The sequence below is a fragment of the Garra rufa genome, chromosome 25, assembly GCF_049309525.1.
Source record: "Garra rufa chromosome 25, GarRuf1.0, whole genome shotgun sequence".
Lineage (NCBI taxonomy): Eukaryota > Metazoa > Chordata > Actinopteri > Cypriniformes > Cyprinidae > Garra > Garra rufa.
In genome coordinates this window covers 27,185,327-27,205,016 of record NC_133385.1, presented here as the reverse complement: position 1 = coordinate 27,205,016, position 19,690 = coordinate 27,185,327, and the positions used below count along the sequence as shown (strand labels likewise).

At 35.1% G+C, this 19,690-nt stretch overlaps 1 protein-coding gene across 1 annotated transcript in view; it reads right to left on the bottom strand.

Moving 5' to 3' along the window:
• The window catches only part of tln2b (talin 2b), a 153,624-nt gene that overhangs the window by 64,125 nt on the left and 69,809 nt on the right, over window positions 1-19,690 (bottom strand). Inside the window, exons 24-35 of the mRNA XM_073831436.1 lie at window positions 18,449-18,577; window positions 18,261-18,363; window positions 13,195-13,403; window positions 12,591-12,710; window positions 12,220-12,417; window positions 8,082-8,221; window positions 4,421-4,514; window positions 3,864-3,953; window positions 3,653-3,775; window positions 1,473-1,616; window positions 1,176-1,337; window positions 840-980 (exon numbers count right to left, since the gene is read on the bottom strand). Coding sequence (XP_073687537.1) covers window positions 840-980; window positions 1,176-1,337; window positions 1,473-1,616; window positions 3,653-3,775; window positions 3,864-3,953; window positions 4,421-4,514; window positions 8,082-8,221; window positions 12,220-12,417; window positions 12,591-12,710; window positions 13,195-13,403; window positions 18,261-18,363; window positions 18,449-18,577 — 1,653 coding nt within the window. The remainder of the gene's footprint in view (window positions 1-839; window positions 981-1,175; window positions 1,338-1,472; window positions 1,617-3,652; window positions 3,776-3,863; window positions 3,954-4,420; window positions 4,515-8,081; window positions 8,222-12,219; window positions 12,418-12,590; window positions 12,711-13,194; window positions 13,404-18,260; window positions 18,364-18,448; window positions 18,578-19,690) is intronic.

Below are 19,690 nucleotides of genomic sequence, written 5' to 3'. Positions count from 1 at the left end.
ATTGGTGCTTTTGAACAAATCAGTAGAGTAAATGATTCAGTGATTCACTCATTAATAGAGTCACTTGTTTTGTTCCTGAATGAATCAGTGTTTTTTGCATAAATTGGCAGAGTAAATGATTGAATGATTCACTCATAAATCTTGTTTCGATCTTGAATTAGTGTTTTGAATGAAACGGCTGAGTAAATGATTTACTCAAAGACAGTCACTTGCTTAATTCCTGAATAAATTAGTGCTTATGAACAAGCTGGTAGAGTAAATGATTCAATGATTCACTCATAAAGACAGTCACCTGTTTTGTTCCTGAATTAATCTGTGTTTATAAATAAATCAGCTGAGTAAACAATTCAATGATTCACTCCTGAAGATACTTTTTGTTCTTGAATGAATTGGTGCTTTTGAACAAACTGGTAGAGTAAATGATTCAATGATTCACTCATATAGACAGTCACTTTTTGTTCCTGAATAAATTGGTGCTTTTGAACAAATCAGTAATGTAAATGATTCAGTGATTCACTCATAAATAGAGTCACTTGTTTTGTTCTTGAATTAATCAGTGTTTTGAATGAATCGGCTGAGTAAATGATTTACTCAAAGACAGTCACTTGTTTAATTCCTGAATAAATCAGTGTTCCAGAATGAATCGCCTGAGTAAATGACTTGATAATTCACTCATAAACTTGTTTTGTTCTTGAATGAATTGGTGCTTTTGAAAAAAATCGGTAGAGTAAATTATTTAATGATACAATGACAAATAAGTTTAGGTTCAAGATTCAAAATTTGACACATACACACACAAAATAATACATGAAATATTGTGGTATTCAGTATTTCATCACCTCATGGCTTATCTGCGCAGGAATGCTGGCAAACTCAGGGTTGGAGGCAAAGGTGGAGAGATTATCCACAGCTTCTATCAGCGGGGTCGTGGCCACTCGGCACCTCTCACGGTTCTCATCTGAGAAATCCCCATCCAAGGCCTGAGAAACATAGCAGAGAGAGATCACATCCGCTAAAACACTTCAATCCACATACATAAATAAAGTTTTATCGATGGTTATAAGGTTGGAAATGGTCGGAGAAGCTCACAGCCTTCATACTAATAAACACGATTCAATCAATTCTCAATTACTTTGGTACCAAATGACCTTTTGGTAATTAATTACAGGCCGTACCTTTATAGTTTTGACAAGGTTAGCCGTGGTATTGGCGACCTCTTTGGCTGATTGCACAAAATGTCTCCGGGCTACAGGATTGGCTGTTTTGGATGACGCCAGACGACAGGCATTGCAAAGAGCTGAGGTGTGCTTTGCAACAATGGTAGCTGCTGACAAAACCTACATAAACAAACAGATGAAGAAACGCAAGCCACAAAATTTAAAAATCCCCAAAAGACAATTAGGATATGGCCAGACAAGTAAAAAACTAAAGAATGAAACTTGATACTAAAGAACAAAAGAGCAAACAGTCACCTGGGACGGGCTGCTGGCCGGGTCCACCAGATTCTGGCAGGCCATCTGAATCGCTTGATTGGCTCTGGCAAACTGGATAGGATCAACCAATCCCTGATGACCTGACTGGCTGTTTGGGTCTGAGACTCCTACCAAATAAGAGGCCTGAAAAAAACAAAGGCAAGCAAAAATAATCAGATGAGAGCTAGTAAATCAGTTGGTAATATCTATCTATCTATTTAGCATTACTTACATTTCTTTAAAATTATTATTTTATGAACTATATTTATTTATATTCACATTTAGAATTTAATATTATATTATGTTTTTTTCTAAAAATAAAAAATATTTTCCCTACTGACATTCTTCTTATTTTTTAAAATGTTTTATATTAATTACATTAAAATTAAACTTTTCTCCACCTCTGAAAAAACTTCTCTGTTGACAAAACCAATGCAGCAAAAAAATTAAAATAAATAAATACAAAATTATATAATATAAATCACCTAATAAATGAGTCAATAATTCACTCATAAAGACAGTCACTTGTTAATTCCTAGATGAATCAGTGTTTATGAATAAATGTTTAGACTAAATGATTCAGTGATTTACTCATAAGCACAGTTACTGGTTTTGTTCCTAAATGAATCTGTGTTTATGAATAAATCTATTGAGTAAATGATTCAAGACTCATAAAGACAGTCATTTGCTGTGTTCCTGAATGAACTGGTGCTTTGGAACAACTCAGTAAATGAGTCAATAATTCACTCATAAAGACAGTCACTTGGTTAATTCTTGAATGAATCAGTGTTTTTGAATGAATCGGCTGAGTAAATGATTCAATGATTCACTCAAAGACAGTCACTTCTTTAATTCCTGAATGAATCAGTGTTTTTGAATGAATCAGCTGAGTAAATGATTCAATGATTCACTCAAAGACAGTCATTTGTTTAATTCCTGAATGAATCAGTGTTTTTGAATGAATCAGCTGAGTAAATGATTCAATGATTCACTCATAAAGACAGTCACTTATTTAATTCCTGAATAAATTAGTGTTTTTAAATGAATCAGCTGAGTAAATGATTCAATGATTCACTCAAAGACAGTCACTTGTTTAATTCCTGAATGAATCAGTGTTTTTGAATGAATCAGCTGAGTAAATGATTCAATGATTCACTCAAAGACAGTCACTTGTTTAATTCCTGAATGAATCAGTGTTTTTGAATGAATCAGCTGAGTAAACGATTCAATGATTCACTCAAAGACAGTCACTTGTTTAATTCCTGAATGAATCAGTGTTTTTGAATGAATCAGCTGAGTAAATGATTCAATGATTCACTCAAAGACAGTCACTTGTTTAATTCCTGAATGAATCAGTGTTTTTGAATGAATCAGCTGAGTAAATGATTCAATGATTCACTCAAAGACAGTCACTTGTTTAATTCCTGAATGAATGAGTAAATGATTCAATGATTCACTCAAAGAGAGTCACCTGTTTTGTTCCTGAATGAATGGGTACTTTTGAACAAATCAGTAGAGTATTTTCAATGATTCACTCCTAAAGACAGTCACTTGTTTAATTCCTGAATGAATCAGTGTTTTTGAATGAATCAGCTGAGTAAATGATTCAATGATTCACTCAAAGACAGTCATTTGTTTAATTTCTGAATGATTCAGTGTTTTTGAATGAATCAGCTGAGTAAATGATTCAATGATTCACTCATAAAGACAGTCACTTGTTTAATTCCTGAATAAATTAGTGTTTTTAAATGAATCAGCTGAGTAAATGATTCAATGATTCACTCAAAGACAGTCACTTGTTTAATTCCTGAATGAATCAGTGTTTTTGAACAAATCAGTAGAGTAAATGATTCAATGATTCACTCCTAAAGACAGTCACTTGTTTAATCCCTTACTGAATGAGTGTTTATGAATAAATCTGTTGAGTAAATAGTTTAATGATATACATACATATAAAATAAATATAATTATATTATATTATGGATAACACAAGCCCTATCCTATATTATTCCCCATTAACTATTCAGTCACCCTCAGAAATGTCACTTTACCAAAGCTAAAGATTAAATCAAATGATGTTGATAAAACTTAGCTATTGAATTTGTTATTGCATTTCTAAATCATAATGTTACAAATGCATTGTGGAAGCAGCATGAGAGAGTATCAGGCTGAAAGCTCACCTGTCCCGCCGCCTCAGTCAACCCACACAGCGCTTTGGACGCCACACCCACGCAATCCCCGAATGCTGGCACGTTTCCCGTCTTACAGTGCTGTGAGATTCCAGCCATGGACTCCCCGAGAACCTGTTCAGTCAGATGGCGAAATGTGTAAACATTTGGAATGAACACTTTTCTTTAGAGAATTACGGAATGTTGTAACGGGATTCTTTACCTTGGAATTCTCCATAACGCTCTCAATGCAGTCAAAATAAGAGAGATCGCTGACCGGCTCATTGGGATTGTCCAACATTCCTCGAACGGCCTGTGTGTCCGTGGGAGAGAATGAGGTTAAAACGCTTGAAGATTTTAAACATGCCTGTTGGATACTTGAGATATTTCCAACTCACAGTATATCAAAGAATTTCAAGGTTCATAAATGTAATAAAAACACTTTAACAAATGCCTTGGAAAATAAACAAAGAGTTGTGTGTCATTTCAAAATGATTACTGGACACACACACAAGTTACAAATTATAATCATTTACAGAACCCAAATCATCATTGTTGGCTCTACTTTAACACACATTTGACCTATAGCTGGTATATTGGAATGTTTCACAAAGACATCACACAAACGGCTGTTTATAATCTACAACAAATAAGGCCAAATATGACCTAATGTTGATTTTATTTATATAAGGCCACCATAGAAGACATAACAAAACTCTCTAATATAAATTGTACGAAACTTTGAGAGACTAAGTGTGTGTATGTGTGTACCTCAAGTACCTCAAGTTCTCGCAGAGCATTGTCACACTCTTTTTGTCCCGGTGCCTGCTGGGTACACAGTGTGATGAGTTGATTAATGCTCTCTGTGACCGCTCTGAAACACAGAACATCACACACAGTCAGAATAACATGAAAAGCTCCTTTGAAGACTTAATTTATCTCAAATCTATTTTCCTCAGACTCATTGAGCTTTCAGTCTCTTCTAAACGCAGAAAGCAAGCACTAACATTGAGGTGTTACAAATTTATCCAAATCAGGACAAAACAAGGTTTTGTTGCACTAATATGAGCCAAGATGTGAGTGAGTGTATGTGTGTGGTGTGCATGTGTGTCAGTCTACTCTCTCCTTCATTAAGGAAAACTAAATCAATCTAGCTCAAAACCCTCAGGAGCAGCTGCTTTCCTGTGGTACCTATGAGGATTCTGTAGCACATACACACACACACACACACACACACACACACACACACACACACACACACACACACACACACACACACACACACACACACACACACACAGAAAATTGTTTTTCATCATGACAGGTACTTTCCACTGACTTCTATTGTTTTTATATTGAGCTAATAATATTTTCTATCCTCTAAATCTGGCCCTAAATGTAACTCAAGCCCATAACAATTCTCCTTTTTTCTTCAGATTTTCATTATGGCATTATTTATTATGTCTATTATGCTGTATTACTATGCTTGTGTGTGGGACGCTGGATGAAACGTACAAACCAGACACACACTAACAAACACAGCACCAAAGCCAATAACAAAACCACAAACAAAAACTCTCATGTACAAGCAATTTCAAACAAAACATTTTAACAAGCAAATCATCGAACATACAAGCAAAACACTCACAAACAGTCTCACACATAAACAAAACACACCCACACATTAACAAACAAAACTCAAACACTAACAAACAAAACATACACAAACAAACATAAACACACAATAATAATACACGCTAACAACAACAAACCGAAACTCACACATTAACACAAACATACTCACACAATAAAACACACGCACGCACACACGCACAACAAAACTCAAAAACTAACAAACATACACTATATTAATAAACTAACAAACAGGGTCAATGTATAAACAACCCGAACCCGACCGACGTCTAACCCGCCCGCAACTCGGACCGCAAAAAAATAAAGAAAATATTGTACCCGACCAGCTTCCTGACCCGCATGTTTAATATTGGCGACTGACAGCAGCGATTATATGTGGCTATGCGGTGGAGATGCGTTCACTGTCAAACATCATTCGGCATTAATTAGGTAATTTTGTCAAAAGAAATGTTCTTGATTACAAGAAAAATACAGATTGTTCTTGTTGTGATTTATTTTGTCTTTCCTTTATACAGATTTAAATAGTTTCGTTTTCGAAGTACTCTAAATTCTGTCAGTGATTCTCCGATGTTAAATATGATCAAGAATTATTTTATTTCGATCTACAGTGTAATAAAAGTTAAGAAAAAGATTAGCCTATAGCCCTAAATATATATAGACTACAAGCTAATTCCTTTTTTCTTAATCACGAATATGCCAAAATAATATTATTTTATATAGCCTATATTAATTGTATAGCTATAATAGTTGTATCAAATGAATAAGGAAATTATAGTGCTTTGAATTTATTAAGTAATGTTTAATTTCGTTCGTTTCGCTCTCTGGAAATGTAAAGAAAAAATACAGTTTTTACTTGGAATTCGTTTTTAATCCCTGGTTTTAAACAAGCATATACATGAGATAATTTATATATTATTGCTTGAATAAATGTTTAAAAATAGTGCTAGAAATTTTATAATTAAGGAAATTAAACAGACCTAGGCATTTGAAGAGACATAGTGAAATGTGTCTAATAATTCCAAAAAGAAAGAGAAGCATTGGACATAATCAAAATATTCGAGACATTTATTAATACCATTTTCTTAACAATTAAGATGCTGCATGTGTTTATCCAGTCTAATCGAAGTGTGCGTCTCTCCCCCAACTTTCCCAACATAAAATCCCACCCCCTCTCAGAAAATACATAAAACTGACATTGAGCTGAGCTATATGCGTTTAAAAGTAGCCTATTAAAATGGTACAATGGCATTGCTCAGTTCAACGTGTTGGGAAATCGGGCATTTTGTGCCGCGTCAGCATTTATTCAACAGTTAATAACGCTCAACATTCAAAAGGTAAATATTATTCAGCCAATAAAGTGTAGGTCTATGTATTTCATAGAAAAGTGTCTAGTAGCCTACTTTATAAATTACAAAGGTTTAATTGGCATCTTTATTTCAAACGACCCGACCGACCGCGACCCGAATATCATTAAAAATATTTCTGGATGACTCGTAAGCGCAGGCACCCGCTCATTTTGGATCAACCCACGCATCACTGGCTCACGTACCTCTGTAATTCGGCACAAATCCAAGTGTTTCCATATTCCCATAACTGTTATTTATAATGTATACTAGGCTTTGTACTGTACGTTCGTATTTCGATGGAAAAAAATATATTCTCTTTTTTTTTGTTCCAAGCTCTGTTCGTTATGGTAAAACCATGAAAAGTGCATTTTTGGTGTAGTTTATTTAATCTAATATAATTAAAATTATTTAGATTTTTTTCTGCTGTTTTTGTATGCCTTTATTTATTAATGTAAACGAACTAGTATCGCCGATGGACGATGGCATCGTCTATTGACCCAACCCTATCACGTATTCAACAAAACTCAAACATTAACAAACAAAACAAATACAATAACAATACTACAATACTAACATACATACACCAAACAAACCTCATACATAAACACACTAACAAACATAAAACAAACAAAACTCACAAACTAACACAAATATACTCATACACAAAAAAAGTCACACAATAACAAACAAACCTAAAACAACGACAAACACAAACATATGTAATAAACACACAACAACAAACAATACTCAAAAACTAATAGAAATATACTTGCACAATAAAACACACACACACACACACACAAAATAAACAAAACTAAAACACTAACAAACACAAAGACTCACAAACAAAACAAACACTAACAAACAAAACTTGCACACACACTCAATAGCAAACAATGTTTAAACACACTAACAAACAAAACTTATACATTAACAAACACACTCACAAACAAAAACATTAACAAAACAATCAAAACTCACAAACTAACACAAACATACTCACACAATAACAAACACTAACGTAATAAACAAACCTCAAACACTGCCTAACACAAACATAGGCAATAAACACAACAACAAACAAAAGTAACAAATCAAACAAAATGCACATTAACAGACAAACACACAATAACAAAAATGCACACTAACAAACAAAATGCATGCTAAATGTATTTTCCTAATGTTTATACCATTATTCACAAATGAGGGTGGCCCCAAAAAGGAGGTTTTGTCAGATTTAGCTCACTACTGGACACAAACTTGTCCCTAAACCTGATTATGTAGGCACTTTCTTAAACACTCATACACATGTTTCTCATTCTGCGAAAACATTCAGCTGAATAGCAAATTTTTGTTGTTGTTGGCCGGCAGGCTGCCCCTCAGGTTGACTGGTTAATGATCACTAAACTCTCCCTTGACCGCCAAATGAAGCTCATTCCTACCGTGCCGCAGCTGCGAGGAGGTTCTTGGCATTTGCCGCCCCTGGATCAACGGAGAGGGACTTGGCGGCCAACAGCAGCTTGCTGGATGCCATAGAGATGTTCTTCAGGTTGCCAATCACCTGGATCTGGTCATCTTTAGACTACGGAAACAAAAGACGACAGCTCAGCCTGCAGTCAATCTATGCTGTTGTTCAACTTTATTTTAGGAGAAAAATGTGCAGTGTTCTTTCAAAACAAGTTATATTTTATGGTTTCAAAATTTAATGGGTTCACCAAAAAAATTATACTACTTTCATTTCATTTTAAACCCATATGACTTACTTTCTTTTTAGAATCACAAAAGGAGATATTTTTAATAACGTACTGTGCTTGCCACTTTCTACGAAAGCTTGTCTCTGTAATTTGGACTGTTTTTCACAATTATGACTTTTCTTCTTGCAATTCTGCTATAAACTCAGAACAGCAAGATCTAAACACAAAGAATTGTGAGAAAAACATTCAAAATTCTGAAGCGGAAAAAAACCAAATTCCAAATTCAATTACGCAATAATGAGTTTATAACACAAACTCTGTAATATATGTCTGCTAAAAAGTCGCAATTATCTTTTTTATTTTTATTTTTTATCCTGTAGCGGAAACAAGCTTTCATACTTTTTTAGGCAATTATAAATGGGAAAATTTTCAAACGTCAAAGGATGCAAAATGCCATAAAAAGATCAAAAATGTGGTCCATACGGCTTACTTATGCAACATATTTCATGTCTTCTGTATCCACATGACAGCTTTGTGTGAAGAATGGTCCAAAAAAGGTGGTAAACCATCGTCTGCGTACTGAATATTAATTATATGATACCACATAATTAATATTCATGAGCCAAGTTGATATGTTTTTTTTAAATTACGCCCTTAAAGGGCAAACTGTGGCTGTTATTTTACATGTAATTTCGATAGGCATTAGTCTCACAGAGCTACACTATCTGCTGATGGCTTCCAGCCTGTCCTGTCCTGCAAGACCTCGGTGTCCCTTACTATCCCTCAGTCATCCTTTAATGGGCATGTCACGCTCCATCAACCCCTCTGCTCGCCCGCCTCTCCAAATTAATCAACAAAACATGCAGAACCAGAACATCATCAAAGATTTCATTAGGGTGGAGCATCTTCATGCTCTCTGGAACAATTACGTGCCTGAGTGAATTTAGATGAGAGGCACTAATTAACAAATGAATCAGAACTTCAGAATGCATTTATGGGCCATTCTACAGGATTGGTTTAAACTGCTGTCCCACAACCAAAAAACACATTTAAAAAGCATTTAAGTATTCAAATCTTAGATGTTTACTAAGATCCTTCTATTATCTATTGAACCTGACAATAATATTGTAAATGTTTGTAAGCTTAATATATATAAAATCATCATTTATTGGGCACTTTCAATTCGGAGGTGGCTGTCCCGATCCCTAACTCTAAATTTCAACTTATGAAAATGGTTTTGAAAAACTTTTTGTAGTTTTTTAAAGTATCTTTTTGAGTTAAAAACAAATATTTACTTTATATTTTCTGTAAATCATGAAACTTTATGTAAAAAATGTGTTTTCATGTCACTACTGAAACAGTGTATGTTTTAGTCCATTGGCTAAGACTGATTTTAACTACACCCCTACATTTATGATCAGGAAATATTTATGTGTCACTCTCTCATAACTACATGGTGAGTAGACAGGTCCTATCATTTTTAAGGTAAATGTGTTCAAAAGTCTGAAAAATCTGTGTGTAACTTTAAGGAACGTCACTACAAAACACCTTTTATCTGCAATTAAGGACACTTTTTTGGGAGTCATTCCATAACATTTAGTTTTTTATATGTGTACCACTGTGCTTGCTAACCATGTGCTGATTAGCATCTTTGAGCTAGGTTCAAAAGTATCTAAAATTGTCACTACACTGTAAAAAGTTTTCACTAGATTCAACTTAAAAACCTAACTTTTTAAGCAGCTGCCTTAAGTTATTAAGTTAAAACAGCTTGAAACTACAAGTCATTTTAACTTATTACAATAAAAATTTGTTGATTTAACTTGCGAGTTTAAATAACTTTTAAGTTTAGCAGCTGACTTAAAATGTTAAGTTAAATCAACTAAAGTTATTTAAACTCGCAAGTAAATCAACTAATTTTGATTGTAATAAGTTAAATGACTTGTAGTTTTAAGATGATTTAACTTAACATTTTAAGTCAGCTACTAAACTTAAAAGTTATTTAAACTCGCAAGTTAAATCAACTAATTTTTATTGTAATAAGTTAAAATGACTTGTAGTTTCAAGCTGTTTTAACTTAAAAACTTAAGGCAGCTGCTTAAAAAGTTAGGTTTTTAAGTTGAATCTAGTGAAAACTTTTTACAGTGTAGTGACAATTTTAGATACTTTTGAATTTTGCCTTAAAATGCCTTAAAATGTTAAGTTAAATCAACTTACGTTTTTAAGTTGAAACTGGTGAAAACCCTTTACAGTGTACTGAAACAGTACCTACCGAAACATTTGGTAGAGTTTCAACAGTGATATCTTAGGTGTTATCCCATAAAAGGATCTTAGGTGTTATCCCAGGGGGCAGCCATGGCCTAATGGTTAGAGAGTCGGACTGTAACCCAAAGGTTGCAGGTTCGAGTCTCAGGTCCGGCAGGGATTGTAGGTGGGGGGAGTAAATAACCAGCACTCTCTTCACCCTCAATACCACGACTGAGGTGAGTCCCTTGAGCAAGGCACCATACCCCCAACTGCTCCCCGGGCGCCGCAGCAATGGCTGCCCACTGCTCCGGGTGTGTGTTCACGGTGTGTGTGTGTGTGTGTTCACTACTGTGTGTGTGCACTTGGATGGGTTAAATGCAGAGCACAAATTCCTAGTATGGGTCACCATACTTGGCCTCACTTCACCTCCTTTCCTTTTCCTTTTCCTTTCATAAAATTGTCACTACCGAAACAGTCACAGCCAAAACATGTCATCATTGTTTTGGTAGTGACAAAAGGAAACACATAATCTTTATATTTGGGGGAAATAAACAATTTTAGTACAGTTATGATTTTTTTTTTTGTATTTTAGTATGTTTCAGTAGTGTTTTAGTATGCAAGTTAAAATTCGGTAATGTGATGTGGTCGCTACCAAAGCATTACTGTCACTACAGAAAATTTGCAGTCACTACCGAAACATGGGATGTTTTGTCAAAAATAAAGAATAATGAATTATCAACTAAGATGTTATGGTTCAATGTATATTCAAACTAAGGAAAACTTAAGTTTGAAATCAGTATGATCAATTTTTTTTTTTTGCATTTTACAAAGAAAAATTGGATTCAACATACGGTGCCTTGCGAAATTATTCATACCCCTTCATTTTTTTCACATTTTGTTATGTTGCTGCCTTATGTTAAACTACTTTAAATTACTTTTTTCCCCACATCAATCTACACTCCTTACTCCAAAGCAAAAAAATAGGTTTTTAACATTTGTGCAAATTTATTAAAAATAAAAAACTGAAAATATCCCGTTGCATAAGTATTCACACCCTTTTCTGGGACACTCGAAATTTAGCTCAGGAGCATTCATATTGCTTCTAGATCTTACTACACCTGTGTAATACAAACTGTGGCAAATGTACTTATTTCACTCTTTTACTTTTAATAAATTTGTAAAATTTGCAAATCTGGTCTTTGTCATTATTATGGTGTATGGAGTGTAAATTTAAATTTTTTTTTATAAAAATAAAACACTGAAATAAGTACATTGCATAAGTATTCATACCCTTAACTCAGTACATAGTTGAAGCACCGTTACAGCCTTGCATGCGAGTAAGATTAAGGTGAACCACTGATGTCACATGGACTATTTTATCGATGTCTTTACTACCTTTCTGGGCCTTGAACGTGGTAGTTTTGTTGCTGTCTATGCAGAGTCAGAAAGCTCTCATATTTCATCCAAAATATATTTGTGTTCTGAAGATAAACAAAGGTCTTACAAATAAATTGGTTTGCTCCTTTGGATATAAGCTTCTGTTAAATGCATAACCGTACATGTAAATGGACCAATGAGATTTCTCTGTGGGTGGAGGATGTCATGAGCTATCTTCAGCTCTAAGAGCGCTCTGAAACTGTACCTGAGTGTGTCCGGCCATCTCAACTCCGGCATCTAAAAACTCGTCAAAGTCTTGGCTGAACTTCCCGGAAGCCACAGCCAGCTGGCTGCTGTTCCCACGTGAAGACTGTACCACATCTCCAGCCGAATGGTTGAGCTCCGCTGCCGTGTGGTTCAGGTCTGTCTGGGCCTCTTGGAAGGATTTGGAGCATGGAGGAAGCTGGAAAAAGTTAGGGTTGATCACTGTTAAGCCTTATTCATGAAACATGATCAGATGGAACTTCTGTGTGTAACATTCATAAATTGCGACAATTTATGTAATAATGTTTTTTTCCTAATCATTCACACAGTTTTATGTTTAGACTCGCTACAAAGAACTGACAAAGTACTCACATTTTCCACAAGCAATTTCTTACTGGCCTCGCCAATGCTCCTGAGAGCCATGTCTACATCCTTCTGTCCAGGTAAGCAGTTCACACAATTATTCAGAGAGTGAGAGACAGCCTTCGCCACCTGAAAAACACCAACCAACACACACATTTCCACCAATGACTCTACAAAGGCCGGGAGAGATGTGGCGTGAATCTAAAATTCAAATCAGTCCCTCGGCACAACAGAGAAATCCATGTCCCTAATTTATGCCACTGTCACAGACATATGCCAAGCAATATGTTTGCCTCCCAAAGGAACCTGTGCGAATCAGGAGGCACGCTGGCACCTTCTAGAAAAAAGGGCCGCCGAGAAACAGAGAGACAATAGAAAATAGCTCAGTTTATTGGAGATAATTGCCAAGAGGGAGCTGATGGGAGACTGATCTGGTTTTAACAGAGTAGCTGAAGACAAAACTATTCTGGCCTCATATAAAGATAACTATGTAACCAAACTTCTACTTCAGCTTCTACTTGTCAGTGAATAAATATTCTCGCAGATGGGTGGACATCTGTCATTACTTGCTTGTTGTTTAATGGATTAATGGATTAATTGTGTGTTGTCCTACCTGTGCTAATCTTTGCTGGCTCTCAGCATCACCAGGGCACACTAGGGCTTGGTGGGCTTCGTGGATCAGCATGGCTGAGCCCTCCATCACGTGACAGGCGGAGTCCAGCATGGCCGCCGCGGCTTGGGGTTCCACTGTACTCGCTGCCACTCCCCTCGCGGCCTGAGCCAACGTCCTCAGAGCTTGAGCGGTTTCTCTTGCTGCCACACCTACCGCAGACACCCAGACAAACACAATGAATTATTTATACATATGTTTGTATGTAAGTTATTGAGTAATATGTGAATCCTGGGATCGTAGCGGTCAACTGATATATCGGCCAAGCCAATTAATTAGACAACATTTGGCATTCTGAGGTTACATCTATCACAGTAATCTAATCATATCTAATAATATAATAATATAATAGTAAAACCAATTAATCTGCCAATATTTGCCATTTTGGAATTATATCTTGTATAATTTATTATTACATTACATATTATATATTACAATGACCTACCAATATAAGGTATTCTTAGTTTATATGTATCAAAGTGATCTACCAGTATAATTGTCAGATTAATTTGGACAATATTCTGCATTATTAGATTATATCTTTTACAATGACCTACCTATATAACAGTCAGAACAATTCATCTGACAATACTTGTTATTCTTAGATTATATCTATCAACTGATCTACTGATATAATTGTCAGACTGATTAATCAGGCGATATTTGCCAGATTGAGATAATATCTATCACACTGATCTACCAATATAACAGACAGATTAATTTGGACAGTATTATTAGATTAGATCTATTACTATGATCTACCAATATAACAGCGAGACAATATTTCGCATTCCTAGATTATATCTATCAAAGTGATTTATACAATTGTCAGACTGATTAATAGGGCGATATTTGCCATTTTGAGATTATATCTATTACAATGATCTAGCGATATAACATTCAGACTGATAAATGAGACAATATTTGGCACTCTTAGGTTATATCTATCACAGTGATCTACTGGTATAATCATCAGACCGATTAATCAGGGCGATATTTGTCATTTTGACATTATATCTGTTACAATGATCTACCGATATAACAGTCAGACCGATTAATCAGGGCGATATTTGCCATTTTGAGATTATATCTGTTACAATGATCTACCGATATAACAGTCAGACCGATTAATCGGGCGATATTTGCCATTTTGAGATTATATCTGTTACAATGATCTACCGATATAACAGTCAGACCAATTAATCCGGCAATATTTGCCCGTTTGAGATAAAATCTATTACAATGATCTAGCCATATAACATTCAGACTGATAAATGAGACAATATTTGGCACTCTTGGGTTATATCTATCACAGTGATCTACTGGTATAATCATCAGACCGATTAATCAGGGCGATATTTGCCATTTTGAGATTATATCTATTACAATGATCTACCGATATAACAGTCAGACTGATTAATCAGGGCGATATTTGCCATTTTGAGATTATATCTGTTACAATGATCTACCGATATAACAGTCAGACCGATTAATCGGGCGATATTTGCCATTTTGAGATTATATCTGTTACAATGATCTACCGATATAACAGTCAGACCGATTAATCAGGGCAATATTTGCCATTTTGAGATTATATCTGTTACAATGATCTACCGATATAACAGTCAGACCGATTAATCGGGCGATATTTGCCATTTTGAGATTATATCTGTTACAATGATCTACCGATATAACAGTCAGACTGATAAATGAGACAATATTTGCCCGTTTGAGATAAAATCTATTACAATGATCTAGCCATATAACATTCAGACTGATAAATGAGACAATATTTGGCACTCTTGGGTTATATCTATCACAGTGATCTACTGGTATAATCATCAGACCGATTAATCAGGGCGATATTTGCCATTTTGACATTATATCTATTACAATGATCTACCGATATAACAGTCAGACTGATTAATCAGGCGATATTTGCCATTTTGAGATTATATCTATCACAGTGGTCTACTAATACAATTGTCAGACCAATTAATCGGCAATATTTGCCATTTTGAGATTATATCTATCACAGTGGTCTACTGATACAATTGTCAGACCAATTAATCGGCAATATTTGCCATTTTGAGATTATATCTATCACAGTGGTCTACTGATACAATTGTCAGACCAATTAATCGGCAATATTTGCCATTTTGAGATTATATCTATCACAGTGGTCTACTGATACAATTGTCAGACCAATTAATCGGCAATATTTGCCATTTTGAGATTATATCTATCACAGTGGTCTACTAATACAATTGTCAGACCAATTAATCGGCAATATCTGCCATTTTGAGATTATATCTATCACAGTGGTCTACTAATACAATTGTCAGACCAATTAATCGGCGATATCTGCCATTTTGAGATTATATCTATCACAGTGGTCTACTAATACAATTGTCAGACCAATTAATCGGCAATATCTGCCATTTTGAGATTATATCTATCACAGTGGTCTACTAATACAATTGTCAGACCAATTAATCGGCAATATTTGCCATTTTGAGATTATATCTATCACAGTGGTCTACTAATACAATTGTCAGACCAATTAATCGGCAATATTTGCCATTTTGAGATTATATCTATCACAGTGGTCTACTGATACAATTGTCAGACCAATTAATCGGCAATATTTGCCATTTTGAGATTATATCTATCACAGTGGTCTACTGATACAATTGTCAGACCAATTAATCGGCAATATTTGCCATTTTGAGATTATATCTATCACAGTGGTCTACTGATACAATTGTCAGACCAATTAATCGGCGATATTTGCCATTTTGAGATTATATCTATCACAGTGGTCTACTAATACAATTGTCAGACCAATTAATCGGCAATATTTGCCATTTTGAGATTATATCCATCACAGTGGTCTACTGATACAGTTGTCAAACTGATTAACCAGGCGATATTTGCCATTTTGAGATTATATCTATTACAATGATCTACCGATATAACAGTCAGACCAATTAATCTGGCAATATTTGCCCGTTTGAGATAAAATCTATTACAATGATCTAGCCATATAACATTCAGACTGATAAATGAGACAATATTTGGCACTCTTAGGTTATATCTATCACAGTGATCTACTGGTATAATCATCAGACCGATTAATCAGGGCGATATTTGTCATTTTGACATTATATCTATTACAATGATCTACCGATATAACAGTCAGATTTCAAATTCATTTGGACAATATTCACCATTCTTAGATTATACCTATCACAGTGATCTACCGATATAATTGTCAGACTGATTAATCAGGCGATATTTGTCATTCTTAGATTATATCTATGACAGTGATCTACTGATATAACAGTCAGACCAATTAATCAGATGATACTTGGCGTTCTGAGATTATATCTACAACAGTAATCTACCAATTTAAGTGTCAGACTGATTCATTGGCTGATATTTGCCAATTTAAGATTACATCTATTACAATGTTCTATCAATATAACCATTTTGAGATTATATTTATTACATCAATCTACCGATAAAACAGTCAGACCGATTAATTGGACGATATTTGTCATTCTTAGATGATATTTAACGCAGTGATCTACCAATATAACAGTGATACTGATTAATTGGTTAATATTTGCAATATTTATTACATCATGTCAGTGATCAACCTATATATTGGTCAGATCAATTAACAAGTTTATACTTGGTATTCTGAGATTATATTTATTATAGTAATCACCCATTAATCTTCAGAGTGTTTGTTTTTAAAGGCAAAAAATGTGCTTAGTTCACTAAGTTTTGCCAATTTGTAACATTTTTTTGTCTAATTTGGTATCATTATAGCATTACACTGGTGTTCAACCAGACTCTTCTCTTAATTACCAACACTGATATCAGCCATAAAAAAACATTCTGATCGTCCGCTTTTGCACGGTCTTGCATCATATCCATACATTATAAATGAGCAACACATTCATTTTTAACTTATTTTACATTAACTGATGGACTGCAATAAACTGTATTGCAAAATAAGGGATATTTTTGAAGTACCCAGCCCGAACGTCTTGTTCCAAATAAAGCTTTAAGCCTCGTTTTGGCGCATGGGTGACCCAGAATGCCCCTGCTGCTCCAACAAATGAGCGTGGAAAGAAAATAAGGCGTCATATGGGATCTGGCCTCTACTTATAGAACAGAAAGCAAAAAAAAAAAAAAAAAAAAAAAAGGACGGGCCAATGCAGGCAAATTGCACCAAATTGCATTATCCAGCCAAGTAGAGCCCAATTGCTGATGGTATGTTAAATCTAGTGAAAATAAGATTAATGAGGGACGGGGGTTAGTTATACCCTTGGCTTGAGAAGCTGCAGGAGCCCGAGTGGAAGAGGAGGGATTTGTTCGAGCATGCCATTAAAATCTGTCTTCAGAAGCTCTCCTGAGAGCAACGATCCAGCCAGACACAGTGAAAAATTGATGGGTGGTGCAGGTAAGTTACAGCATTGCTTTCCTCTCAGTTTTCATGCCTTTAATTTGGAAGAAGCAGCTTTGTTTGGAAAACTCAGCCAGTTTACAAGCATCTTGTAGATGAATTTTTAGAAGAATAATTTTGAATTTTCCAAATCACAAAAGACACTTGATAATAAAAATCATGGAAGATTAAGTACTTTTATGTTTAGCTCAACTAGTAGAGAATTTCACTAGGAGGCCAAGGTTTTGGGTTTGATTCCCAGCAAACACACATATAAAGATGTATCCTGAAAGCATGTTTGGAGCTATTCAAATCTGTATTCAAATAGTACATCATTCGGCTTAACATTATTTACAAAAACAAGACATGATCATAGAACAACATCTACCAAACAATCAAGGCCTTAACCCAAAAATCGGTTAAGGGGACCTTAATCCAGGAACATGTCCTACTTGTGTAAATCCTGTTGTTATTCTGCGCATTTCATATTCAGTATAGATATATTCCCCTCAAATATTGTGTTTCATATGCTGAAAAGCATAAGTCATCTCACCAGTATAATGTTCGTTGCCCTGGGCAGCACAGGTCAATAATTGGGCCATGGAGGAGCCCACAGCTTTAGACGTACTTCCAAGATCCTGCGCACACTTCTCCAACTACAGACACAAGCATGAAAAAGTAATGGTTAGAACTACTGCTAAAAAGCCCGATGATCATTTTTAAGTAGTAAATCTCACCTACCGATTCTCCAGGTAGCGGTTTGAGTTGTCCTTCCAGTGTGGCCATTTTGGCATCCTGTAGTTCACTCTTGAGAGTCTGAACAGCATTGAGAGCAGAGTCGATCTCCAGAGGACCACATGCCTCATGAGCCTACAACAAAGTATACAAAGATAACAAAGAGAAGAAATTGTTGAATAATGTTTATTTTAGTTTTCTTTGTGCACAAAAAGTATTCTCGTAGCTTAATAAAATTAAGGTTAAACCACTGATGTCACATGGACTATTTTAACAACGTCCTTACTACCTTTCTGGACCTTGAACTTGTTACTTATGTTGCTGCCTATGCAGGGTCAGAAAGCTTTTGGATTTCATCAAAATTTTAATTTGTTTTCTAAAGCTGAACAAAGGTCTTACAAGTTTGGAATGACATGGGGTTCATACAGATACTTTAAAATGAAATTCCAGGACTTTCAAGTACTTTTCAAGCACTATTTTTTTGATTTTCAAGGACTTCAATCAGAGATCTTACTTATCAAACAATGTCTTCCATTTTAAATTCTAAAAAAGTGAAATAGATAAATAAAAATATACCAATGAAAAAGGGCAAAAATAAAGCAAAGCACACGCATAACGCTTTAGTATGACTACTAAAGTATTACAAAGTATACTACACTTTTACTATAGTACAACCACTGTTAATTTTCTTATTTTCTTATTTCTCAATGTTTTTTGGGTTTATAACTGTACTGCATTAATGGGTTGATGTTTTCTACTGAATCTGAAATGATTCCTGAACCCGCACCGAAGTCCCGATTGGAATCGAATGATTCACGATCTACGCTCCAAAGTTCCAATTAATTAATCTAAAGCAAAAGATTTGCGAACCCGCTCTGAAGTTCCGATCTAAATCAAAAGATTTGTGTTAGGCGCTCTGAAGTCCCAACCTGAATCAAATGATTCTCGATCCACGCTCTGAAGTTCCAATCTAAAGCAAAAGATTTGCGAACCTGCTCCAAAGTTCCAATCTAAATCAAATGATTCACAATCCGCGCTCCGAAGTCCCAACCTAAATCAAATTATTCCCAATCTGCACTCCGAAGTTCCGATCTAAATCAAATTATTTGTGTTATGCGCTCCGAAGTCCCAACCTGAATCAAATTATTCTGATCCGCGCTCAAAGTTACTATCTAAAGCAAAAGATTTGCGAACCCGCTCCGAAGTTCCGATCTAAATCAAATGATTCAAGGAGGGATTTGTTCGAGC